At 43.1% G+C, this 27,844-nt stretch overlaps 1 protein-coding gene across 3 annotated transcripts in view; it reads right to left on the bottom strand.

Annotated features, from left to right (window-relative positions):
* Positions 1-5,566: 5,566 nt before the first annotated feature.
* The window catches only part of AREL1 (apoptosis resistant E3 ubiquitin protein ligase 1), a 35,247-nt gene continuing 12,969 nt past the window's right edge, over positions 5,567-27,844 (bottom strand). The window contains exons 2-20 of one of the 3 annotated variants that reach the window (XM_033108407.1): positions 26,905-27,225; positions 24,386-24,446; positions 23,295-23,521; positions 22,121-22,358; positions 18,569-18,738; positions 18,141-18,321; positions 17,692-17,939; positions 16,157-16,234; positions 15,350-15,491; positions 15,095-15,216; positions 14,075-14,150; positions 13,429-13,538; positions 12,579-12,758; positions 12,278-12,403; positions 11,110-11,239; positions 10,964-11,022; positions 8,894-8,983; positions 8,300-8,475; positions 5,567-8,194 (exon numbers count right to left, since the gene is read on the bottom strand). In XM_033108407.1, the coding sequence (XP_032964298.1) occupies positions 8,092-8,194; positions 8,300-8,475; positions 8,894-8,983; positions 10,964-11,022; positions 11,110-11,239; positions 12,278-12,403; positions 12,579-12,758; positions 13,429-13,538; positions 14,075-14,150; positions 15,095-15,216; positions 15,350-15,491; positions 16,157-16,234; positions 17,692-17,939; positions 18,141-18,321; positions 18,569-18,738; positions 22,121-22,358; positions 23,295-23,521; positions 24,386-24,401 (2,472 nt within the window). In that variant the 5' untranslated portion in view covers positions 24,402-24,446; positions 26,905-27,225 and the 3' untranslated portion in view covers positions 5,567-8,091. The remainder of the gene's footprint in view (positions 8,195-8,299; positions 8,476-8,893; positions 8,984-10,963; positions 11,023-11,109; positions 11,240-12,277; positions 12,404-12,578; positions 12,759-13,428; positions 13,539-14,074; positions 14,151-15,094; positions 15,217-15,349; positions 15,492-16,156; positions 16,235-17,691; positions 17,940-18,140; positions 18,322-18,568; positions 18,739-22,120; positions 22,359-23,294; positions 23,522-24,385; positions 24,447-26,904; positions 27,226-27,844) is intronic. The other 2 variants (XM_033108409.1, XM_033108408.1) reach the window with 2 other exon arrangements.

Raw genomic sequence — 27,844 nt, 5'->3', positions numbered from 1 at the left:
ATCAACATTAATATTCGCCCAAACCCCAGAGGAATAGGCATGAGCTGCAGCACATGACAAAAAGATGACCAAGGCTCCAATTTCCTGGGTTTGATTAACATCAAGGGAAACTGGAGTGAAGCTGTGTTTCCATCCACACTGGTCACAGCCAACCAACTTCATGGCCGTCCATGAAGTGGATTTGCCTCTTCATGTGTCTGGGTTCACTGGGAAATGGCATTACTTTGTCTTTCCTCTGTCACCCCTGGTCATTCTGACCATAGTGCAAACCCTCTGACTGCTGTTACTATGGGAGATGTCTTCCTCTCCCCATCCACTCAAGATTTTAATTTCATTCACTGAGCTGCAGGCCGCTGGCCAGTCCCCACTGCCAAAATCAACAGCTCATGGCTGCTTTGTCTGGGACAGTGGGTAAAAAGGAGCGTGGGTCCTGAGATCGTGGAGTTCCCTTTCCCAGCCTTTCCCAGGACCTGCTCAGTGATGGCATATTTATGCACAATGCGGGGCAGCTCCTTGGGTCTCTTGGTTTGGAATCCATCCTTGCAAGGGTTCTTGCTTCTCTGAAAATCAACCGGGAGAGTAATTTCCTTTGCTTTGTATATGTGTAAGGAGCTAGACAAATTTCACTTGCAGCTGTTACTCTATACTATGGAAAGTCTCCAAATGCATAAACAGAAATGTTCCCCCCCCAAATTAAACAGGAATGAGAGAAACGATGGGGGTGGCTGGTGATGGGGTTGGGTGCTCAAGCCTTGGGGGAAGAAAACTCCAAGAAAATGGATTGTTTATGTGTCTGCCTCCCCTGACAAGACTGGAAGCTGCTCAGAGGCAGGGATCACATTCTATCTAGCTCCCTGGTCCCTGCAGGACCCGATACACAAGAAACGTCTGCTGAAATGCAGAGCTGCAAAGAACTAAAGGGAAAAGGGAGGTCACCAACCCAGTGATGGAATAGAAACATCAGATTTTTTGGTGGTGGTGGGGGGGGGGGGCGGGGGAGATACATTATAGGAAATGAAATGACAACTTGGAGTAGGATTAGACCTACGAGCACAAAATGATGACACACACATAATTTCCTCTTACACAATAACACAACATTTTGTTTTCAACAAACTTAAAAGCCGTCAAATGCTCTCCAGCTGGCTCGCCGATACTCTGATATCCCTGACTCCGCTAACGGGCAAGCAGAGGAATGTCTTGGCAATTCCTTCGAGTGGGAGTTCTGAGGAGAGGAGGGAACATTGTTGGTCTGTAGAAAGAGGATGGGAAGATTCAGAAAGATTCCTTCATGTGCAAATCCATAATGCAGGTCAAGCGGGGGTTGTAGAAATGGTGACCTCGTCCTAGAGAGGTATAGAACCCCCGACCCTGGAGAAGATGCCATGCTTACAGTTCTAATAGAAGCAGTCTTGTTTGAGGTGCATGCTCCCTTTAACTACAGCAATCTTGAAAATGTTTGCTTCCTCACTGAGCTAGCCACCAGGACTTCGGCCTTTGCCAAACGGTGCTGTGTTTCATGGAAGGAGAGTTTAGAGACAAAAGATTTATAGAAATCATCCTTTTTTTGCAGACTTAGTTACCAGAGATACACATCAGGGTATTGCGTAGTATGTCTGGTCTCATTCTAATTATTTCATTTGCATGCAACCTATGGATTTTCCACCTCTGTGGGGATATTAACATCTCAGGATCCCCCCCACCCCCCAATTATATCCTCAGGGTGTCTTGTATTCTTTATGCAGGTCTCATTTAAACTTAGAAGTCACTTCACTCAAGTCATTAGTTGGTATTCTATGGAACTTTCTACATGCAAAAAATTTTTAAGCTACTACCAATAGCTGTATCTCTTAAAGTAGGGCCTTCTCATAAATCCTCAAGTGACTGACAGGTAAACAAAGGTAACACAGTATCACGTAACGTACGTGAGGCAGAGTCCGTGAGCACTGGCAGCCCAGTGCCTGGGCTATTTCTTAATCTAAACTAATCTGCCTGAGACAAACCAGCCATGTGGAGAGTTTGGGTTTTGACATGAAACAGGCCCAGGTTCAAATACAGCTCTGCTACTTACTGGATACGGAATCTTGGCAGTTGGTTATCCTCTCCTAGCCTCAATTAGGTCTTATGTAGAATGGAGAAAACAAAACGTACCTTGTCATTGTTGACATGTGACAATATATATTAAAGTTCCCGGCATAAGGAAAGAGCTCAAAAAACGGCAGCTATTGTCATGATTCAGTGATCAGGTGAGTTAAAGTCAGGGGTATTAGTCTACTTATTAGTAGGTGCCCACCACATGACATAGGCGTGCGACGCGGTCCCCTCAGATGCGTCCTCTGGCCTTTGGAGAGGCATATGAAGGAGGTCTCTTTTGACCTGGGGTCTTCTTCACAGGTGTTTGGACTAGGTGTCTTGAATACCCATTCTCTCTGGCCTGCCCGGACGTGGCACGGTGGGAGAAAAGCCACCACCCCATACCAGTCCTCCCCTCTAGCACACTCTACTGCTCCCGCTGTGGAAATTCCGAGGGCCCTAAGCCGTAATCAATATGGTATCACACATACTACATACTATTATATATATAGAAAACTTTTTTCCAAGAGCTCCCAGTTATTAGCCCATTTTCTTATTTAGTTAATAGCATCATTTTGCAGATCAGGAAACTGGTATTGAAAGAAGGATGTCTGGCCCAAGGTTGAACCAGGGAAGTTAAAGTGTGGATGTTCAAGATCTCAATTCATGGCTCTCCATCCTTCGAGGATCCCATCCTGCACACTTCTGCAAAAGTGTCCAAGGACATATTGAGAAAAGTCCAAATGACAGAAGATTCTTCTGCTGCAGGGGAGGCTGGAGGCCCAGAGCCCTGGAGTCAGAAACATGGACATACAAGGAGGTTCTTGTCATCAGGATGGGCCACCCAGTCAAGGACACAGCAAGGTTTATAGAAGAAATCAAAGAAACATGTGCTCACTTAGCTCCTCTGGTCCGGGACGGACTTCTTCCTAGAGTCATCCCTAAGAGACGAAGTTCTAAGACCTCGCTCGCTCAGCAAGTTGCCTAGTTTGCCAGATGAACCTGGTTTGGGGCATTCCTGGCCATCAAAGACGACAAAGGTCACACTGCCCTGCTGATTGGTACTCAGGGGAAGCAGCAACCTCTCCCCAGACTTTATCTTGGATAATTTATCCACCATCTTCCTGAAGGAAAGCTACAAGGGGAATTAGAGAGGGAGCCCCACACTGTTCTTTCAAGGTGACTGGATACTACAGTCTTGTGCTGGTGTCTGATCCCTGCTCCCAAAGGTACCAACATTGTCACCACCTTGTGTTTAAGAAGATGCTGCTGCGGGTATGAACACACCAGGGGTCTACTGCCAACCTGGTCAACTTTGTCACAGCCACCTCGGGTGCCGTGTCAAAAACCTACAGCTATCCGTCCGCTGACTTCGGGTAATCAACTGTGTCCTCCAGGAAGTCACTTATGCAGACTACACCAGAGTTCACTGTCAAGAACCAGGGCCCTGCTGTGGCGACCACAAAGTGTTCTTCCACAAGAAAAATGAAAGTGAACTGAATCGGGGGATGAGGGGTTTTCATAGTAAGGCATATCCCAAGTCTAGGCAGCACCATTCCATCATATGCAAACCAAGATCATCACAACACCCCCTGCAGATTTCTAAATCCACTCCCTTTGCACTCCAAACGGGACAACTAAGCTCTCCAATAACTTGGGGATGGCTTTCTGTCGGACGGTGCAGGTTCAGTAGTCTGAGTCAGTCATTCTAGCCCATTCGACGTTTGAAATGATTTAGTGCTGAGTCATTTTCAGTGCTACTCTGCTCGATACTCAAGAACCTGCCACTGACCACCAGAGAGAATCATGGTCACGTGAAGCCAGCCCACCAAACCTGTTCGGGGTATGAAAGCAAAGGAGCATCCAATTTAGAATACCTGGGGGAAAATCTTTGCCGAGAGGGCTTGTTGTCTTTAAATATGATTCATCAGATTCAGCATCAGGAATCTGAACTAGTCTCATGAGGCAACGACGGTCTCAGAAGAATTTTTAAGCTAATTGTGAGATATAGTTCTTTCTGTGAAGAATTTGACCTTGCTTAGTGTCTTATCAAGAGATCCCATGGGCTCATTCTTCCCCTTCCCCACTGTGAATTGTAGGCTTTTGAAAAGAGAATTGTAAGACAATTATCGTAAAAGTCGGGATAGTAGTTACTGCGAGAGGGATGGAATGAGACCTGCTCTGCAGTGCTGCGATGTTTTATTTCTTGACCTGAATGGTGGTAGGTCCATGTGCACTTTCTGTACACTTCCGTACTAAATTGTACATGCTTATCTACATTTTTTGGGTATATATCTCTCAAAACAAACTATTCATTTTTTATATAAAGGTACTACTGGACACCTGGAGCTGCTCTAGTATGCTTGAGGGTCTAAGTGAAACCAAAGTAGAAGGAGCCTCTGGTTCAAGCCACGTGCTGGAGAACTTCTATCATGTTCCTATGAGAAGTATGGCTGAGAGCTCTACCTGCAGCAGCACAGAGGTAGCAGTGCACGGAGAGGCTCTTGCTATTAGTAGCATTTACTGTGTTAACTCCAGAATAACCCTACCAGCCTTTTGAGTCTTAATAACTTCCTGATGGACTGAAATCACTCAATGCCGCATGTTCAGTCACAAGAGCAGCAAGCACAAAAGGTGTATAGGAGCAAGTACAAAAGGTGTGTTTTAGTGCAACCCTAAAAATGTAAAGTCAGAGAGAGAGAATTTTGTTTTGTTGTTTTGACATCTCCTATCACTCAGGAGCTTGATGAGGTGGAAGTGGAATGAATGCAGTCTAAAAGAGTAGTTTTTAAGCTAAGATTCCAATTCACTGAGTCCGGGGAGTGGCGGCAAAAATCTGTTTTAAAAGGAATTCCAAAGGGGATTTTGTTTTGATTTTCCTGATTGGTAACCATTGTACAAGACACCATGATAACTTCCCTTAGAAAGCCAGGGTCCCTAATACTTTTCCTTCTAGGTCCAAATCAGGCCTTTTCTTTTTCTGTCAAACTTAACTTTGGTTGGAAGAGAACTGGTGCCATCTGCCACCCAAACACTTTTGAGGTGCAGTATTTTTGTTTGCCACACCCAGAGCACTTGTGGGAGAATGGGGGGTAGGATGTTGGGAAATAAATGTGTGATTACATGCAAATCAGAAAGCTATATACATCAAAGTGTTTACAGGGGTTACCTGTGGATGGCAGGTGATTTATTTCCCTTGTATTTGATCTCCAAATTTTCTACACTGAGTTTCTTACGTAGTGAAATAATCAATTAATGTTTAAAAGACTGGTGAGAACAGACATCCTCTGCTCTTGCCAAGTGCACAAGTGCCTGTCCCGCCCGTGGCTGTCTGTGCGAATGACCAGTGGTCCTGCTTGGACCAGGGACAGCACTTGGGGAAAGGTGAAAGGGCAAGCGGCCTGGGACAGGGCACTGGGTGTCCATTCTGCCCTGAGCTGACTGCTTCTGAAGGAATTCCTCGGGGAAATGCAAAAACGTTTCTACTCCTTGGTCCTTTTAAACATTTATTTATTTACTGTACAAAATATTTACACTATGACTGCAATTGTATGGCCCTTTTGCCTGGCCTGACAAATTTGCAGCAGGGCGTGGTCTCTGCTGAAGTTCTAGAGACACCGATGCTCTCCTTGTTGTTCACTTCATGTCTGGTCTCCTTCGAAGACATGGAAAGGCCAGGTGGCTAGCTGATTCCCCCAAGTACCTGGGCTACAAGGGGGTAATTAAAAGAACTGGCCAAAATAAGAAATATGAGTAGAAAATTGCCCAGGAAGTAACAGACACTCTTCCTTCTCTCCAACATATCGTATCTTTTTCCCACACTGGCTATGCAGTACCGAAGCAGGATTAGGAAGAAAGAAAAAGTAAAAGAAAGACCTAAAAAAGCAAAGACATTTTTGAGTAGAGTTAGGGGGGAGAGAGTAAACTGGAAGAATAGAAAACCACAACAGTACCAAAGGGTTTTGTTCAACAAAGACCCTGGGGCGAAGGACCACCACGGGGACACAGCTTCCCCAGATGGGCTGCAGTGGTGCCCAGGATGCTTTGAAAAGTGCTATGACTAGAGCTTAAAATGACAGATCTAGCCAAGAAAATCATATCGAGCTCCAGCATCAGTCTCTGGAGGGCTGCTGGAGGGAAGGATGTAGAGTCCAGAAGAGGAATCCCTGCCAAAGACAGCAGAACCAGCCCACATGCCCGAGTTGGAAACTCCTCTCTGGGCCCGAGGGGCAGCATCGCGCTTCCCGGGGTGATGATGACACCTGCCTGGACACAGCCCATGGGAAACCACTGGGGCAAGCAGCAGCACCTTGTCCTGGTCCCTGAGGAGAGCAGTGACCATGTGGTATGGAGGACCCTGTGGTGAGAGGCCCTGATGCTGGCTCCTGGACCCCACGAATGAGGGAGGTCAGCACCCGCGCCGAGGACAAATGACAACTGGAGGAGTGAGGTCACGCAGGAACAGCAGCAGCTCAGGAGGGCTGCTTCCTCACGGTCCGGGAACAGGAGGGCTCAGACATGCTTCCAGGAGGCCCCGGCAGCGCCACAAGTCCTGCCTCCTCGCTGGACTCCGTGTACTTGCTGGTTTTGGCAATAAAGATGGCTTGTAATATTCGCAGAGTTGAATGCCCCATTGGGAACGGTAGCTTGCAGCAAAGGCTTTTGAAAAACAGAAATTTGGGGGAAGTTGATGAGAATTTGAGTCTTGAAAATGTTTTCATTCAAATCGTAATGAAAAAGGATGTTGCCATCTTCCAGAGACAGCAGCAGGCGCTCGTCAATCATCACGTAACAGTGAACCTGACGTATCTTCCTCCCTCCTTAGACCCCCTTGCTGGTAACCGATGGAGTGAAGAGAAGTAACTAGGACGGCGAGGTGTTTACTATCTGATGTACCTTCTCTATCTATGTTCCCAGGTCCTGACTCCAAGGACCTGTGAGAAGCACTTCAATGACTGGTCCCCTTTCCCTTGGCTGCCTGAGTGCTGCCAGAGAACAGCAAGCAGAGAGAGAAGCAGGGGTCAGTGGCATGCTGTTCTGACTGTCCCAGTCCTTTGCTACAAAACTGTTTTCAGTAGAAAGCTAAAGAATCCCTAGCTCTTAGCAGACTGCAGAACTTGGAGGTAGGTGGCCAGGCCCACCCAGGCACACCTCAGTGCTAAGAACAAACTCGGGGACAAGCGTCAGTAGTCTTCCAGCCAGCCATGTGCCTGGACGTGCCCCAAACCTTACAGGAGAACCTGATGCAGCACTGCAGGCCACGGCCCAGCTATCTTTCACATTCTTAGGTCCGTCTGTTTTTCTCACTGGCTCAAACTCAAGAAAAAGCTTAGAGTGCTTCTTTAGGGATTAATGAGCGTTTCCAGAAATGCCTTCGGGGAAAGCTCCTTTTCCAGTTCTAACACCACAAAAAAAGATCCTTTTGTGCTCTCAGTCCCCATTAGAGGTAGTCCCGTGCCACGGCCTGTGCCTGCCATTGTGCAGAGGGACAAAACCAAAGACTGTGAATGTGGGCCACTTCCAATCGGTGCTTGTCCTGGCTCCTGAGAAGAGGCAATGACCCTGTCCACAAGAAGGACGCGCATACCTCAGGTCAAGTACTGAGGGCCACAGGGGGGACCCTGGAGGAGCTTAGCAGAGGAGGTTGAGCAAGGCGAGGACACCAGCTACCCAAGAGAGCTGAGCCCTTTGTGTCATCTCCTTCAGCCGCTGAGGCAGCGCCCGCTACCGAGATCTAAGAACCACGTGAAATGACTGCAGCAGTCCTCTTCTCATGCCTGAACGAGTAGCTCAGACTACATACCACACCAAAGTGGCCTGTGGGGAAGATGCGCGGGGCGGGGCGAGGGAAGGACGAGGCTTGTAGGTGACCGAACACTCCAGACACTGGGGCGCATGCACAGCTTCTGGTTGTGGTGATGTGTACGTTAGGGTCAGTGGCTATGAAGTGGTTACGACGTCTGTTGCGTGCACCCAGATCCTCCAAAAGCACGGGAGCCAAGAGGCCGGCAGGGGCGGTCAGAGCATGCCGAAGCCTTCGCAGCCCTCACTGATGGCCACCTGCAGCATCCTGTGCACCTCTTCATATGAGTCATACGTCGGGAGGCACAGCTGGTTAAAACTGGAAGGGCAAGGGGGAAGCAGTTAGCTCAGACCGCCCGCAACACTGGCACAGGCTGGAAAGGGGATCCCCACGACAGCATGCACTGGGCATTCAGGTACCTACCACGTGTGTGCGGTTGGCAGCGTGCTATGGGTCGGAGCGGCAATAATCTGGAACGAGGGACAAAGGGCGGCAAAACCTCCAGGAGGCAGTTGGGAGGAGCCTGTCGTGAACTGAAGGAGGCGGGCGAGCTCCTCCTGCGTCAGACTGGAAACCACGGTCCAAAACCACCGCATGACCTGGCAGGGAGGGCACAGGCTGGGGTTGCACCAGGGTGCCGCCTCGGATTTGGCCCCGAGGGGAAGGAACCGGACACTCTGCAGCAGGGGTGTGCCCCAGTGACCATTCTATGAGGACGCAGGTAGGAATGGGGAGTCGGCAAACTCTAGGAATACACACTGTCACACAGTCGGGAGAGTAGTCACCGATTGCTTGGTTCTGCTTCTCTGACTTTCTAGTGCACTGCCTTGTGGCCAACAGCACAACAGCCAGCAGGGACCAGGGCTCCCTTCTGCCTAAACAACCACCTGGCTTTCCCACATGTATTACGTTTTCCCAGTGACATGTTTGCTTCTGTGACTCCTCGGCTTTCTTCTTCTGAAACTTTTTCTTTACAACATGGTACAGATCCAACTAAAAGATAGTTGGCCCACTTACCTTTTCTCTGAAATGCCATGAGCCACCAACGACCACTGCATGGGCTTTGAAGTCAGATACACTGATGTCCCCCGTCCCACACATCAGCAGCTGGAGAAAACAGTCAGGTGTCACAAGGACAGTCAGAGGGACAAAGACCCAACATGAGGATAATTACCTCTGTTAACATGCAAAAATGTGGAATAAAGAGAATACCAGGAAAAAGACCAAAGGTGAGGTCAGAATGCCAGAATACTGCATTAGGAAAATCAATTATAATAAGCTAATGGTTCCTAATCAGTGTGGTACAAATCACAGCTTTTAAAAAAATACATAGATGCCTGTGGCCTTACCTTAGACCTATCGAATCAGAATCTCTAGGAGTGAGTTAGGAGCTTGTGTATTTTGAAAAAGTTCCCCAAGTGTTTCTGATGCGCACATCTAATTAAGAACTGCTGCTGTAGATTATTTTGAATTGAAACAAAGGACAAAAAGGAAACCACGTTTATCGACAGTGTGCTCTGGACACAGCTTAGAAATACCAGGGAGCAAAGCAGGCCCTTTCCCTTTGACGAAGATCCCCAGCCCCATTTATGAATTTGTCAGCTGGCCTTTCCTTTCCCCCAGGATCCATCCTTTTGTGGACTGAACTTTTACTACCTTCCTTCCCTTCAGCCCTGACTCTACTTGATCAGATAAATTAGAAAGCATGCCAGAAAATGAGAACATTAATGAGATAAAAGCCCCAATAAACATTTTGTTCACGTCCTAATCTGGTTCAGGATCCTGCATGCTGCTTAGGAGACTGTGAGTACTCATCCAATAATTATAAAGAATGATACATCCTAATCAAGAGAGAAGAAAAGCCCAAATTAAGCCTGAGGAGTCTTGGCTCCTTCAAAAAGAACTTGCTAAGCTAATGAGTAACTAAGAGCAGAATGTAGAACAACTGTAAGAGACTGTCCTTCCTTCCTTTTACAAATTGTTACAAGCGCTCTGCTTCATGATAAAACAAAATATACCAGTAGCTATTTATTCCGCAGCCCCCCAAAATAACAGCACAGGTGACAAGTCTATCAGAAGCTTCAGGCTGAGAGACAGAGAGTTTATTTTGTTTAGATTTCATATCCAAAGATGCAAAATGTGATAAAAATTGCATAAAACTTTGATTCTTGTTCTTGAAGCCAGTTTAGTAAGAATAAACATTGTGTAAGACCACCTGAAACTGCTTTTTTGTTTTTTCATTTTCAAAGAAGCACTTTCTCCTTACAGGAAACAGTTTGCAAAAACACACTCCTCATAAGGCATATGGGAAACTGAAACTAATAATTTGCATTTTATGTATCAGCTGTTAGCACTAGGTAAAAACAAACTGATTTTATTTTTTGCCCATACCTGACAGAACTTCAATTTTGCTCATTACAGAATGGTATTTACCATCTTAGAACCATTTTTTGGTTGTTTCAGGATCTGAAATAACACTGTATTATTAGGTTGGTACACAAGTAATTGCGGTTTTTGCAATTATTTTTGACCTCTTAAACCGCAATTACTTTTGCACCAACCTAATATATATCATTGTGGTCCCAAACTTTGAAATATGTCAACATCTGTTGGTTTGTTTCCATCCCTATAATGTAGCTCCACAAGAGCAGGGACTTTGTTTTATTCACTGCTCTCTCCCCAGTGCTCCAGACAGACATGGCATGTAGGAGGCACTCACTAAACAGTCCCTGAAAAAATAAATTCTATTATTCCCTTAAGTCACCTTTAAATGTCACAGATTTGCAAAGACTGTACATGATACCAACATTCTTTAGTACTCAACCAGTATCACTAATAATTGGTAAATAAATGAATATTAATTATTACTCTTCAAAACTATTTATTTGCTGGTTTCTAATTTTCACATTCTAACTTTGTAAAAGCTGAAGAAAGGGTCAATGCACAGAAGAGTGACAAAAGTGAAATCAACTCTTGCCTAAAGGGCTCTCCTACCACATCTCATAACAGAAGGTGTAATAAGCTGGTTCCTGTGGGCATACTAAAACACCGAGTCAAGAACGGGGGTTTGCAATTGTAAGCACTTACCTCAAGCTCATTTTCATCAAAAATAGCCAGAAGGTTCTCAGGGACCAACTCATTCAGGCCTGAAACAAAGTAGCCCAGTTAAAGCCATACCCACACCATGGATACAGGTATCTGCATCTCAAAGCCAAGAGTAGACAGAATCTCACCTTTGAGGAAATGTTCCACCTCCTCTTTCACTTGACTGGCCAGCCGATATTGAGCCAGCAAATTTAAATAGAAGATTTTATTCGCATTGGTGACTGGGGTTTGAGCTCCACCTGTCATGAGTTCTACAACCTGAAACAGGAGGCAAAAGACAGACAGGGAGAGGCTGCAGATGGGAGTTTATAAGATGATCTGCCCCACAAACACAGCATGACGGAACTCCATCACCATCACGTTTCTGCATGCATTCAGCTTCTCAACACTCTTGGTTTTATGTGTTACTAAGCTTCAGGGTTCCTACCACTATTGTTATTCTACTAGCTACAATCTCTGAAGTGGGTATTTGAGTGAGTTTTCTCTGACTTGATCAAATAATGGGGATGCAATAGGAAGATACTATGGTTCCTTGCTAGCAATTTTTTAATGTCTCTATGATCCAAAATTAAACCAGTACTTACCTCTTCTCTTAAGCCCCTGAGCCAATTGAGACTAAATAAAGCCAGGTAAGTAGTGAAGAAGTCTTTTTAGGTCTCAGAACTTCTAAGATGAAAACAGCTGTTTCCTTACATTCTTCCCTTCCAGTCCCACAATGGTCACAAATGATATGATTATCAGTACAAGGTACCAGTGGTCACACTTTTTCAGTCATTGCTATTTTGCTTTCTTTCAATTGTATGTTACTGCAACTTTAGCTTCATCGTTAACATTTGATATTGTTTAACCCCAAAATATAAACAGAATCACATTTGCATCAGAAATACTTTTGGTCAATAGTTTCGTAATGAAGTTTAAAAATATTCAGGTACAGTGTTACAACAGGAGTCATGTACATCGCCACCACAGAAGCTGAGAGAGGCACTGCCATCCCTTCCAAAGCTCCTTGTGCAGTGACACTTCATTATCACTAAGTTCTTTTTCTACTGGAAAGGAAGAATGGGGGGGATAGATGGGCTCATGCATCTTTTGTTCCACTCAAATGGGCTAAGATCATAAAGTGTGGGACGCAATGCCCTAAAGCTGTGATGCCCAACATGCCTGCCACCAGCCAGAGGTGGTTATTTACCTTTAAACTAATGAAAATAAAATGAGCAATTCAGTTATTTGGTTACATTAGCCACATTTTGGGTGCTCAAAAAACAGCACAAATAGAGAACATCTGGTCTTTCTCACCTTATCCAGTTGACCTGATTTGTTATATTTCTCTTCAGCAAAGACCAGCTCCATTTCACTCATGTCATTGTTGAGGATGAAACAAACTTTAGATTTGTAGAATTCTGGGTCATCGGTTTCAAAGTACTGAGGAGACAGAAAGACACAGAACAGAACATGACTACTCTTAACCAGAAGTGAAATTTGTCACTGCTTGGAACCACTTATCCCTTCAACCTTAAGAATAACAAGCTCAGAGGCAGAGATTCCAGAGTTAATGGCCAGAGAGGCCCTAGCAGAAAATGTACACCTCTGACATTACCTTGTAATGCATGCGTAGTCCTATGATTTGGGCCAAGAAAGAACGGGTGAAGCGAGCGCGGACCAACTGCTTGTAGGCTCCTCCTAGTGAGGACTCATAGAGACACTTGCCCACCAGCCGCCCTGCAAACTCATAGATCTTCAAACGCAGATGAGGGGGGCGATTAGGGTTGGGATGTACCTGTCAAAGAAAGAGATTAAAGGTTCTGCGCCATTTTTCTTCAAGCCTAGTTTTAGAAAGACCCTCCCTCCTAACTCCCTCTCAAGGGAGCAAAAATTTCAGTATTAGGATCAAAGAGCCCATCCAAATGATACTGGCTTTTTGGTAGCCACTACTGAGTAATTCAGAGTGACTGGAGGATAAAGAGCAAAGATGGACTTACATTAAGTTGAAGATGAAACTTACATTAAGTTTGTGGCTTAATCTAGCAGAGTATGAAGTTAACTTGATGTGGGGATGATGTGATGTCTTTTCCCTAAACTTCCTTCAGTAAGCATCTACCTCTCTAGTCCTGACACCTCTGCATAGTCAAAGATCTGGGACAGAATTCAGTAGCGTCAAGTATGTTTTGAGAAAGTGGCTTAATTCTTATTAGTAGAATAGCCACTGCATTAGAATGCTTTTTAGTCAAATATTCATCTGTCTGCATTTTCTCTTATCTTGCAGATGAAATAATGAAGGCAAAGAGGAGGGAGGCAATCTGATTAGTTTATATTGTAAGTATCAAAATTAAGAAGAGGGCCCAGGTCGTCAGATTCCCAGGACAGGTTCATAACCTCAAACCTTTGTTAGTCTACCCATTAACATAAACCATGTTTTCCATCCACCCATGGCGAAGTCACAGACTCACTAATGCTTGGTTGTTGTCACTGAATCGGGTGAAGAGCTGATTGGTGGTATCAAATAGTGCTTTGCAGATTAGCTCAAACCATTCCCGGCGAGGCCCTCCCCAGTCCAGAGCTGAAAAGTATAATAAAAATAAAAAGTGACTCTGGCCTACTACCTCTTATCATGCTTATTCATTTATTCATCATTTTACACTCTCCACATTCTCTCCATTCTGCCACCTTAAGTGTTTCCCCATTCCAACTCACCTAAACTGGACTTTTTTTTGAAATCCCACCCTTTCCTGTAAGATTATTCTGATCACTAAGCTAATGGCCTCTAGTGTGAAAACACAGGCGATCAGAGATCTCAGGAAATGGACATCTCTCCTGGTTCTACAAAGGCTACTTGGCCCTCCTGGTTCACACTCTTACAGCTCTCTCCCCAAGTCCCTGTATGTCTGTGCTCTACGAGCTCCACCACGCCATCTGGCCAGTAAACACCACTCTTTTCATCTTGACTCATGACTTTTTTCCCTTGGAAAAAGAAACTGGTGTGTGCGTGTGCGTGTGTTAGGGGAGTTGTTTTCTTTTTTGTGGAGAGGGGGTAAGGAGGAGGGTAGGAGTGAGGAGGAGAGTTTAAAAAGATGAATATGAAATTCCAAAACTGACCTTCTTCATCTTGGAAAACCACTTCAAAGTTCTTGCTCCAATCTGAGATGGAAAAATTCCGAGTGGCTTTCAGAGACTGAAAAGCAGTGAAAGGAAGAAAAGGATCAGAACACCGGGTGGCATCTCTTGGGTGTGAAGGACAGAAGCTTAAGAACATTTAATTAATGACTCACAAATAAACTTTAATAATACCATCTTATATTTAAAATGCATGTATTTCCAGAAAAAATTTAAGGTTTTAAAAAAATAATCTAATTCATCTTCATACCACCACTTTGTTGGCAAGTTGAAGCTTTTTTTCCCTTTTTTTTTACAATTCTCATTTTATTAATGAGAAAACTCTTAAACAGAGAAGTAAAAATAGCTCAAATTAGTAAACTGTCAGCAAGAGAACGAAAGAGTCCTGGTTTTCAGTAAAGTACAGTCTATCCACTAGATGTCTTTATCTGAAGGCTCGGTTCAGACAGGGAGCCATGCCACACAGAGAATGTGGCTGAGAAAAGGGGTTTCCAGTCTCACCTACCAGAGCCAAACATCACAAACACATTTTGGACAGGGACCAAGCCTTCTCATTCTTGGGGAATGTAAGAACTATGCCAGTGTCTGTGAAGTGGAGACAGACACACATCAGGTGTTCCTTTTCCATCAGACCAGAGTGACAGCAAAAATCATTGCCTTTAATTCAACAAGAGCTCTCTATTTCAGGGATTCAATAACAAAACTTTCTTCTGTGACAACTACTTATACCTGCTGACATAGGAGTTCCATGAGATTATTCAGGAACTGGTTCAGTACAGATTCTAAAGCCAAGCAGCTAGTCAACCAGCCTCTGCCCTCAGTAATATACCTCCAACAAGACTGGCCCAAATTTAGTATAATCAAACACACAGAGCAGTCTTTGATATGTTTAAAGAAGAGAAACATAGGTTTCATGAAAAAGATAGCCTGCAGAGTATAGCCAAAGAGGTTTCTAAGGTGGAAAAGTATGATAACTATTGACAGAGATGAAACTTTACGCACCGATTCCAACAAAGCATGTCTGCTGACCTTCAGGGTGACTTTGGAATGTGGTCTTTTCATATGTACCTGCCGAAGCTCTCGCTGGAAAAAGTTCACCTTGTCCTGAAAGGTCTCAGAGCCTCCTGAGGAGCAGCAAGATCCATCATGATTACAGCCTTAGTCATAGCAGATATCTGTGAAGGCCACCTCCACACCCCCAGGCACCCAGGTAGCTGGCGCCACGGCTTCCCCATGAGAAGTCATGTCCAACCTTACCTATATTCTTATGGAGGGAGCGGATGAAAGTGGCTGCTAAGATGTTCCTCTCCTTACAGCTGAGCTCCACAGGAGGCTGAATGCCATCATCCACCACCAGTGTGAGGAGCTTATGAACAGGGTCAGGGCCCAGGTATGAAAACTAACCAAGGAAAACAAAGGAGTTAATCCATAAAAACCTCAAAGCCAGCAAAAGCCCTCCACATCCCTGCCCTGTACCAACCGACAAAAACAAGCTAAGCCTGTTTTCTCCAAGAAAGTACCTACCAAAAGTACATCTCCTTGTTTTCACCTCAGTGCTCTACAATTCAAATTTTATTTTAAATTATTTGAGTCGCACAGACTGCCTTTAGTAAGGATCACAGGCAACAAACACCACAGACCTTTCAACATAAAATGTAAGAAAGGTGAAAGTAGTAAGGATATATAAAACAGCAACAATTACCCGAAGAGACTGAGCAAACGGGATGGAGGAAAGTCATTTGCCTTTAGACTACAAAGCTCAGAAAAGTTAAAACTAAACATTTTTTTTAATATATGAGAATACTGATTTAAACGAGCTTCAGCACACGGGGAGACTAAGCTTGGGACAGAGTTACCAACACCCTCGCTGTTAACTTAGTCTTAGGGGCAAAAGATAACTGCTAAATATTCTGACTTGCATCTAAATTCCTGATTCTGGAAGGACATGTCTTTCTAAAATGTCTTTATTCTTCATGCCTTTCATGAGGAGATAATGACAAAAAAGCTGAGACATTCTGGAGTTGAAGTCTGCTCAGCATGAACCAGGTATCAGGTCCCACTTACTTTGGTTCCTGGGCACACGCGGAAGGTGTAAAGGCGCCAGGGAATGATTTTCAGGTAGAACTCCTTCACTGAGAATTGCTGGAGGACCAACATACAGAAAATGAAGTGAATGATAAATAAAGGGCTCTATTTGGGTATTGTAATTCAAATATCAGAGTCTCTAGCTACATTTCTCATGATAATCTTTTTACTCTATGAACAAAAAGAATAATTTAAATCAGTACTGAAATCAAATAAATAACATCACTCTATCTTAAAATGGGCAAATTAAAAATATTACTCTGACAGTAAATTTTCACCCAGAAACATTTCATAATCTTGACACTCCAGTTTTACTACCATTTCTAAATAGCTGAGGTCTGGTTTTCACTTTATGAGTAGAGAGCAATTCACCTATCAACAAACAAAATCTCCTTCTGCTCAGCTGGGTGCTGCTCAGAGAGACTTCCTCCACGTCAATGGACAGGGAACACCAGTGGCCATACCCACTGCTTTATCCCTATTTGAATGGTACCAATGGTTTGCTGGGGAAGAGGGGGTGGGGTGTCTCATACAAAAAAAAGTTCATAAAAATCCCTTATGTAAGAATAAAGAAGGGTTCTTTATGTCATTTACAAAAAGGGAAAAAACAATGCCATAATTTTTAATATTAAAAAAAAAAAACGTATCCGAATGTGTAGATCAGATTTTCTTGAATTTTAAAAACTCTTCATTAAATTTCACATACATACTAAAGAAAACAGTATGATGAACCCATCACCAGCTTCAACATTCATCAATTCATAACCAACCTTTGTTCATCTATAACCCAGCAGCTCCCTCATTACCATTTCCCCAGGCCAAATTAAGGCTAGATTTTAAAATGATAAATGTTACAGAGCAAAGTGTCCTGAAGAACAGAATCAGAACTCAGTTTGAGTTATGAGATTAAAGGGATGTTTCAAGAGTCTCAGTTTTCTGAGGTTTGAATGAATAAGTAAAATGCAAATGTTAAAAAGAAAATCCCTAACACAAAGCACCTCTTAGTTCAGGGGCCTTGAGAAGTTCACCTCCTTGTCTCTGCCAAAACTTCTCTATTCCAATCCTGAAGCCTGATGGTGACATCCACTTACTGTGGTTTCACAAATCCAGAATGAAAGATCAAATTGTTTCGAAATAGCACAAGGAGCCAACAGTAATTTTTACACTAGTAAGAAATTTGTAATGGTTAAAGTACCTTTCTTTAAAACTCTAAAAGCCATGCCTTGAAAAATCTTCTCAGAAGCAATCAAAGGGCAGAATGCCACAGGTGCTCCAAAGCTCCAAGGCACACAGAATCTCTAGACAGAGATTTCATCTAGTCCAAACCAAACATTTGCAGCAGGAGAGATGGCACGGTCTGCCATTCAACTTTAAGTAGCCTCTTTTAGTATCCCAGTCACCCTACAAGATCTGGCCCTGATTCTCAGACTATTACTTTGTGGGTTTTGTTACCAAATACTAATTACATGCAGGGTCAGGCAGGGGGATTTTGAGGCAAGAATGGGAGTTCCAACCTTTGGTGACACATAGCAGTACACCTTCTTCGGTTTCTTCACCTTCTCAGGGGTTTGACACTCAGAGGGTGAATCTTCTTCTTCCTCCTCAACAGCCGTGGAAGGCCGGCGCTGGGAAGAGCTCATGTGCATTGGTGGAAGGTGCCACGGCGTGCTGGTACAGTTGGTAGCATTATAAAGATAAGCCTCAAAGTAAATGCTCACTCCTGAGGTGGACACATTGCGTTCGACAATATTCTTCTCATTCTCTGAAGTGGAACAAGGAATGAGGTTTAAAGTAGGAGTCAGGAGAAAAAAAATCACCTATCATTAGACCTTTAGTCCACAGAACTCTAAACTAAGTTTGGCTCAAACAGCAAATGTTTGTGAGGTTAGTCAGAAGAGGGTAGATATGCAAAGAACAGGGAGCTTGGGGACAGGACTAAATCACAGTTTTTCTTTCAACTCACCACTTAGGACAATAATGTCAAATTCGCCATTATTGATTGGCTGATTTTGGTATGAAATGCAAGCATGGAAGCAGCCGCGAGAATGCAGGGTGAGTCGCAAGAACACCTGGCAGGTCTGCCTGTTGGATGTCACTGACTTCTCAAATGAGACACCTGTGCTCTCTTCTTCTTGGGGACCGAGCTATAAGAGAAAACAAAGCATCACAAAACATATATAATTTTCCCTATTTGCATAGCAATTTACTCTTTACAAAGAACTTTCCTATCTATATAAGCCAATCTAAGTCTCATAGTTACTAATGAGATAGGTATTGGGAGATGAAGAAAGGATGGCACAGAAGTCAGGGCAGAGATAAGAGATGGAAGTGAATTAGAAAGGATGACAATGAGAGAAAGGCGTGCACAGAGAAAGAAAGGAGGCTGCTTACCTCATGAATGGACAAACTGTAATTGTGCTCATCTCTCAAGGACGTGGAATTGTTTGTAGGATTGTCGTATTCATCTCGGGGCACTATTTGAAGGGTGTGTGGCTGCCCACAGGTCAACACGAGAGTAGAAAAATGGCACACAATTTTGGTCTTGGAAGGTACCACCATTCCTGCAATAAAGACAATGGAATCTAACATTTAGAGAGGTGCTTTCAGGGCACAAAGATCACTCAATCAGTGAGTCTTAGAGAGCTGGGTCCCAGCCCAGCTCCTCGGAGTAAACAACACCATTAAGAGGCAGAGAGCAAGAAAGAAAACAAAGAGATTAAATCAAATAAACTTTGGGGACTCCGTTTTACAAATTCCTAACCACTGCAGGCACTAAACAAAATGAGAAAAGAACCTGGAGAAAACAGAACTGAGAGCTATAGACATAGTAGCTAGAGTCCCACTGGGAATTTACAAGTGAGACAGGCCTTAAAAATAAGTGCTGAACAATCGCAAAACAAACAAACAAAAAAACCCCTAAATACTTAGGTGTAAATCTAACACAACGTATTCAAGACTTATATACGGAAAACTACAAGATGCTGATGAAAGAAATATGAAAGGTCTAAATAAATGGTGAAATGTACCATGTTTATGAATTGGAACACTCAACATAGTAAAGATGTCAATTCTCCCCAAATGATATGAAGTTAACACAATTCTTATCAATATCTCAGCAAGATGTTTTGTAGCTTTAGACAATATTATTCTAAACCGTATATGGAAAGGCAAAGGACCTAGAATGGCTAAAATAACTCTGAAATAGAAAAGTGAAAAGAGTCAGTTTACCCAATTTCAAGACTTACTATATAGCTACATTATCAAGATTCTGTGGTATGGGTGGAGAGATAGACACATCAATCAATGGAACAGAAGAGAGAACCCAGAAACAGATCCCTACAAATAAGCCCAACTCTCCCTGACAAAGGTGCAAAAGCAATGTAATGGGAAAGATACCTTTTCAACAAATGGTGCTGGAGCAGCTAGACAGCTATATGCCAAAAAAAAAAAAAAAAAAAAAAAAAAAGAGAGAGAGAGAACCTTGACCCAAGTCTCACAAGTAAAAATGAACTAAAAACAATAATGACCTTAAACATAAAACGTAAAACTATGTAACTTTTAGGGGAAAAAAAATAGGAGAAAATCTTCAAGATCTAGGATTAGTCAAAGGGTTTTCAGACACCAAAAGTACGATCCAAAAAAGGAAAAACTGATACAATGACTTCATCAAAATGAAAAATTTTTGCACTGTGAAGTCCCTGTTAAGGAGATGAGAAAATCAGCTGAAGATTGAGAGAAAATATCTGCAAACCACATATTTAACAAAGGACTAGTATGTAGAGTATGTAAAGAACTCTCAAAACTCAATAGGAAAAAACCAAAAAATCCAATTACAAAATGGGCAAAAGACATTTCACCAAAGAGGATACAGAGATGGCAAACAGCATATGAAAAGATATTCAACATCGTTAACCATTAGGGAAATACAAATTAAAACCACCACACACTTACCAGAATGGCTAAAACGAAAAATAGTGACAATATCAAATGTTGACGAGGATGTGAAGAAACTGGATTATTCATACACTGCTGGTGGGAATGTAAAATGCTACAGGCACTCTGGAAGAGAGTTTGGCAGTTTCTTAACAATACTAAACATGCAACTACCATATGACCCAGCAATTGCATTCCTGGGCATTTATTTATACCAAAGAAATGAAAACTTATGTTCACACGAAAACCTGTATATGAATGTTCATAGGTTTAATCATAATAGCCCAAAACTGGGAAAAAACCAAATGTCCTTCAACTGGTGAATGGTTAAACAAAATATGGTACATTCACACAAAAGAATACTACTCAGCAATAAAAAGGAACCAACTATTGATACACTCAAGAACCTGGATGAATCTCCAGGGAATTCTGCTGAGTGAAAAGAAGTTATATAACCAAAAGGTTACATACTATATGATTCCCTTTATATAACATTCTTGAAATGACAACATTTATAAAAATGGAGAACAGATTAGTGACTGTGAGGGGTTAGGGGAGAAGTGGGTGTGAGAGGAGAAATGGGTGTGGCTATAGAAAGGCAACAGGAAGTATCCTGGTGGTGGGAAACGCTCAGCATCTCGACTGTGCCCGTGTGAGAAACCTGGCCGTGATACGGTACTACGGTTATGTAAGACGTTATCATTGAGGGAAACTGGGTCAAGGGTACACCAGATTTCTCTGTATTATTTCGTACAACTGCATAGGAAACTATAATTATCTCAAAATAAAGAGTTTAACTTTAGTTTAAAAATCAAAGGGCTGGCACATATTACAAGGATATGAACTGTTCTCCATTGGTGGCAAGGAGGTGGGGTGATGGTAATTCATGTGGAAAGGAGTCTGTGAGAGGCAATGAATCAAAGGAGGAGATACATGGAGAGAGAGAGAGATGGCTTGGGAGCCACCCTATCCAGAGCCTTCCAGGCAAAGATACACAAAGCTTCTTAAGGCTCCTCTCATTATGTTTTGACCCCAAAAGGTTCCCAAGGTCCTACCACTCTTTGACCACCAGACAGGCTAGTATCTAATGACACCCTCAGAAGGCAGACAGGATCTCAACGCACTAAAACAGATATGTTGCAGAAGCAGGAGTCACAGATTACACTTTTAGGCTTAGAAGTCAGTGAGCATCTATTATCTGGCATGAAGGACATGAAGGGGGGAAAAAGCGGTAGTTATTTACCAGAAACTTGAGTAGACACTATTCAGTGAGAAGTAAAACACATACTGGCAGCAAGGGTGGGATTAGGGTCAAGGTGCTTTTACTTGAAAAGGTTTCAAAAATCAGAAGAATTTACCTTTTGTCTATTCTGGGACCCTTACCCCTTAAGAACTTACCAGGCTGATGACCCAACGATTCCACTCCCAAAGAACTGAAAACATGTGTCCACAAAAAAACTTGTACACAAATGTTCACAGCAGCATTACACGTAGCAGTCAAAAGCAACAACTCCCAAATGTCCATCAACCGATGAACAGAAAAATAAAATGTGGTATATCCATACAAGGGAATATTATTTGGCAATTAAAAAGACATGAAGTACTGATTAATGCTACAGCAGGAATGAACCTTAAAAGTATTATGCTAAGTGAAACAAGCCAGTCACGAACGGTCACGTGTGTTATGATTACACTGATTCGCAATGTAAGTAACAAAGCAGTAGCCAGAGTAGGCAAATCCACAGAGGCAACAGGTTAGTGGTGGCCTAGGGCTGTGGGGTGAGTGACTACTAATGGGTACACAGTGATGGGGTGATAAAAATGCTCTAAAATGAATGTGGTATAAGTTGCACAACTCTATGAATTTTAAAAACCGTTATATATTTTAAATGGATTAATTATATGGCATATAAATTGAATCTCAATAAATATGTTGTTTAAAAAAGGGTACTATTGCAAAAAGAAAAAGGAAGGAAAGGAAGGAGGGAGAGAAAGGGAGAGAGAACGTACCCGGCTGAAAAATTTTGTAGTAGGGACTGTAGGCTACATTTAATCCCCCAAGCTTCACTGAGATCTCGTAACGCCCGGCCCTGCGCACAGTGAAAGCCACCTTGACCACGTTGGAACTGGGCTCCTGGAGCACTTCCTGGGTCACCGGAATTTCCACTGCTAGCTCAACATGAGAGATGTGAACTCTTAGTCCCACAGGCCGATGTGCGGGGAAAGGCTGCCCGTTCTTATAGAATAACTACAATGGGGAGAAGAGAGGAACTCATTAGCGAGCAGGGGGAGAAAAATCATTTCCCATCTAACTCCAAAAAGTGTGGAGCGAGAGGAGGTAGCTGGTAAAAGCCAGTAACTACTCGCTCCCACAGTCCTGCAGACAAAGGGAGACACAAATTCTCTCAATACTTCAAGGAAAACCATTAAATCATGAACAAATTCTTAACCTGTTTTGAGGGCGGGGTAAGATACATCATTAAATCAATTTCAACTTGACATTTCTGAACGACAAATGCTGCCTCCTCTGTCTTACCAGCCCTTTTTATTATGTTATCACTGCTAACCCAAATGGAAAGGTAAGTCAGTGGGTACCACTGGCACCGAGTGCACTAAAGCACGAGGCGAAGCTAGGAGGGTTCAGGCTATCAAGCCAAGCACAACCCCTGTGATGACTGCCCCCGTCATCACAGGGGGCAGAACACTATTTCTCTAAAGGGCCAGAGAGTAAATATTTTTGGCTTTATGGGTCATACACAGCTATTCGGTTGTGGTTAACTACTCAAGCGTGAAAGCAGCTATCAGCAAAACGCAAAGATGAATGGGTGTGGCTGTGTCCCAATAAAACCATATTTACAGAAATAGGAGATGTACCTGATTTAACCCTTGGGCCATAGTTTGCCAATCTCTGATCTACAACATCTATTCTTTTCAGTAATATTTTTCTTATTTTGAAAAGGTAGTATTAAGCTTTATACTTCAAAGCTAAGCACCCATTAAACCAAAATGATAGAGAAACTTTTGACTCTTCAGATATTAACAATTCCCAAGTCCCTGGGAGGGACTGAAAAACAAGGGAAAATGTTAACCTTCCAGGCCAGCACCACCAACGGACTGAACTGGGCTCGGGAAAGCAAGTGACTCAGAAACCCCAGTGGGTATGGAGACAGAAACATGCCCTTACATGCACTCGGAAGGCCATGCTGTGGCCCACCTCATAGGGGTCCTTCCAATCCCAGGAGACTTTGCAAGACCGGGGATCCAGGTAATTTCCCCGCACGTAGTCATAAATAGTCCGGTCCCCTCGGCGCTCACGGTCCTCATTCTGGAGAAAGCTGACTACACGTGCGGCGAGCTCAAAGAGGAACTTAATCGTGAAGAAGAATGCAACCACAGACACTGTGATTCCGCCTATGCGAAAGAGAGAACACACAGACACCTGCCAGTTACACATTACAGCTTCTCATTATGGAACAGGCTAGCCATCTCTCAGAAATTAAAGAAGTCAGGACGAGATAGCAAGACTTCCAAAGAAACACTGCACTGGGTGTACCTCTGTGGGTGAAGAGAGGAACTTCTCTACCACGGCTCAGATACAATAGTCCTTGGGCCAACTCCCACCCACTGCCTGCTTTTGTAAATACAGTTTGATTCATTTACATATCGTCTAGGGTTGCTTTTGAACTAAACCAGCAGTTGCGACAAAAGACTACAGAGGCTGGAAGCTGCAAATATTTACTCGTTGGCCCTTCATAGAAAACGTTTGCCAAGCCTTGTTCTATACAATGGACCACATAATCATGCCCACCCCCTGCACGTGCTGCCCCCTTTCAGAAATAGTAAAAAGAGTGTGCATTTTATTCCCGCCATTTGGAAGCCTTCCCCTCCTTTGTCCTCTTGGCAAAAGCCCTTCCCAGCAACCACCAGGTAGGGCTTCCCTCTTCTGGGTTCCCTCAATCTCCTGTACATTTATCTATTATAACTTTTTCCCCCCTTAACCACTTCCCCCTTCATGGTATGAACTTCTTGAAGGCAGATTTTTGCCTTATTCGACTTTGACTCTGCAGGAAACAGTGTCTGGCACCGACTATAATTACTCAATAAATATTTCCCAAATGAATGAATTCCACTGCCAACTCTGTGAAGGTACTTTCTGGCATAACTGGAAATATGTCCAAGTCTATTTTCAAGGGGAAAAGGGATAGAAAAGGAAGCAAAAAGGATGTAAGTATCCCCAACAAAAAGATAATAAAGAGAACTCTTTCCAGAACCTACCAATAACGTAAAACATCAGGTCCCTTCAATGCCGACAGACAGCCGAGGATCACAGCTGCAACTGCAGAAGAAAACTTGTTCAGTTTTTTTCTCCAACTCTTTCTTACAGCCACCTCAGCTTGACAGGTGCCCTATGACATACTTCAGAGAAACAGAGACTGCATCATTCCCCCTAAAGACTACTAATCCACTGACCACCCTAGGAATACCACAAACAGCCCCTTGCTTTATTGCTAATTACAAAATGTAACAACATGGCTTTCATCTTCTTAGATCCAGGGCCCCGAGACAGTTTCCCTCCCCCATACGAAGCGGTGCTAATCAACACAAGCGAAGAGGACAATGGAGTCCCTTTCCACTTATATTTGCCTTCTGGAAGTAATTCATCCAATTAGAAATAGTTATATAAAATGTGGATTTATAAAAGCAAGTATTATCATCATTTCGGCATTATATAATTAAAATGAACCCTGGCTCATCCCCATAACAAGCAGTAGGCATGTCAGAGCAGTCCTTTTTGCTGTTACCAATGAGACAAACGAATGGGCCCTGTGGAAGATGAGCTCAGCAGAAAGGCACAGGAGAGAACAAGAGGAGGAGACTGTCCTTCTCATCCTACGTGATGCCTGCCAAGGTCAGAACAATTCATATAGGGGCCAGAGTTGGAGGGGAAACTTTCACTGTTTATTAAACCTGTTTCCAGAGTAAGACTTCAATTATTACTCATTTGAACCACCCAACGTACTGTCAAAGAAAAGTGCAATGGACACTAACATTTGTATCGTACCACTGAGTTTTGACCTTAGTTTATGTTCTCCATTCTACAATGCACTGAGTTCATTCTTTCTTTTAGGGCTAATATATGTTAAAGTTATCGATGTTATCTCAAGCCAGCACCTTTTATCAGCTCTTTTAGCCCCTTGTGTGTTTTCTTTTCCATTTCAGAGTGGTAAATAACATGAGGCAAAGAACTAGTCTTAAAAATTCTCCACAGCATCCAACATGATTGCATATCATAACTGCAATAAGTATGAATAAAATATCTGCTGAATGGATAAGGTCAAATGTCTATTTGAGCCAGAATGTCTAAGAATCGGGAACCTTCCAGAGGCGACCTCCCTTTGAGACATACTTTTTAAAGATTTACAGGCTTCTTAATTAGTAGTATATTCACGTGAGCCGGGGGTCATAAGCTCTTCAGACCCACAGTTGTCAATTTACCTCAGTTCTACAAGTACGTATTAAATACCAATGCCTAGAGCCGTAAGTTCTCATGCATGGCGTGCTGTCCAGTTTTATGGTCCTATTTTCCTTATCTTGAGCTCTTATTTTTCTACAACAGTTTCCACAGCACCCTCCACTTTCTGCTGCTCACACTTCTCCTTCATAAAATTATTTTGGAACTCTTCCCCAGTCTAATTCAAAGCACAAAGAAGCAGTATGTTAAGCCTCCACCATACTATTTCATGCAATTCAGCTACATGAGTAGTTTGTTTTTTTTCAAATTCATCTGTCTAGTGTCCTTGCCCTTACACAATTCAGCAAACTGTGATACCCAAAGCTAGCGGGATAACAGTAGTATGTAGTAGTAAACTAGTACTTACAACCAACTTATTGATCCACTTACCGTAAGCCAAACACTGCACTGTTTTACATATTAGCCTAAGTAATTGTCACCATAACAACTTGGTAAAATAAGCATGATTAATCCTCATTTCACAGATTTTAAAAAAACAAAACTGGGTTTAGAAAAGTTAACTTGCTGAACATCTCACAGCTGGTTAAGTGACAGAGCTGAGACTCAAATCCATGTCTAACTCTGAATCCCAGTGGTATTAACCTCATAGAACACTGAATCGTGAAAAAGACTGGAGTCACAGAGACAGTGAAGTATTTGGGAAGAGAAAAGATTTAAGAAAACAGGTTAAAAAAAAAGGTATGAAAAACATTACCCAATCCTGCTGTAAGAATCTCACCGTGAGGCTAAAATTAGAAAGATAAATTGCTTATGGCTCTTCTAAAAATTTTTCTGAAATAAAAATAAAGCATGACAGAAGAAAAGAGAATGCAGTACCAATTATCTAATGCAGAAGTATCACTTGCTTCCTAAAAGATCCCAGGCAAGATGCTTAATACTACAGCACTTTGGCTCACATTACCTACAAAAGCAGGGGAGGAGGAAGTACTTGAAAATATCTCTCTCAAGGGAATGTTAGAAAGTTGATTAATATGCATATTCTAAAACTCTTTGCTTTTTTTGGAGTACAAAGACTTATAATTACAACATCAAACAAATTTTAGCCCTAACATTGAAGATCAGTTGTAAAAAAGTCATTTCCCAGAAATGGAGAATTTATTTCTTTTTACTCAAAGATGCCCTTCTGGGAGCAAAGTCAATTCTAACTGCAACCGTGCACTTCAACAGCTTTTCCTTGCTGAAAAAAGGCACAGGGACTGGCCACGGAGTTCATGTACTGCATCCCAGTAACAAGTGAACCTTAACTAGGCTATTGACTTACCTTTAAACGAGGGCCCATGTTCTGAGAACCGAGTGCAGCACACCTTCCTATTCACCGAAGCAGGTAACGTGGCCCTCTCACCTTGTCTTCAATTTCCACATGCGAGAAAATAGCCGCAAGAACAACGGAAAGTGTCTGTCCATCAGACCTTCACTGAGGGTGTGTCACAGAAGCAGATGGTCAATGTTTCTGGAATGAACTGGGTGACTTCCCGGGTGGAGAAATATAACCCCAAAACATATCATCCCTGGGCTTCTCTCTAGTGCCGGGCACAACCAACTGCCAAAGGATGCATCTGTTGTGCTGCCTCAGGATCCTACCCTACAAGAAAAAAGGGTCAGTGGAATAGGTTTTTATTTCTGACAGAGCATCCCCAGAAAACAAAAAGAGGAGGTAGAACAGACAGTGGGAACGCCGAGACACTAAAGACAACCACGGCAGGTAAACTCGGACCAAGGTTTCCCAATTAAAACTCCACAAGAAAAGGCAAGCAGCACTGCCGCTGCCCTGTGTCACTCCCAGAAGGAAGCTCCAGGACTTCAGTTGAAGCCAACGCTTCAGCAGACACACAGTAGAGCACAGATTTAGAGGGAGCCTCATCACAACCACATGCCCCGTTTGTCTGATGGGGCTGGAGCAGGGGGTCTGGCAACAAGGTGAAGAGACACGGGAGAGAGGCTGGGTGGTGAGCAGGATACGAGCGCCTGTCCATGCACTTCCAAGGCACGGTTAAACAATGCCGAGCTTATCTTTCAACAGGAAAATTTGCTACTATGAGTGAGGGGGGAAAAAATCTTTGAACTTTCAAGATAAAGTCCCCAAGTAATAAAATTCAATAAAGTCCATCTGTAACTCAAAGATATTCATGAACTAATGTAGCAGAAAGGGGGTTATGGCAAGGCATACACAAACAGCCACCATAAAACAAATGAGAAGAGAC

This window comes from Rhinolophus ferrumequinum, chromosome 6 (genome assembly GCF_004115265.2).
Source record: "Rhinolophus ferrumequinum isolate MPI-CBG mRhiFer1 chromosome 6, mRhiFer1_v1.p, whole genome shotgun sequence".
Lineage (NCBI taxonomy): Eukaryota > Metazoa > Chordata > Mammalia > Chiroptera > Rhinolophidae > Rhinolophus > Rhinolophus ferrumequinum.
Note: the sequence above shows the minus strand (reverse complement) of the source record. Positions and strands in the feature narration are given on the sequence as shown.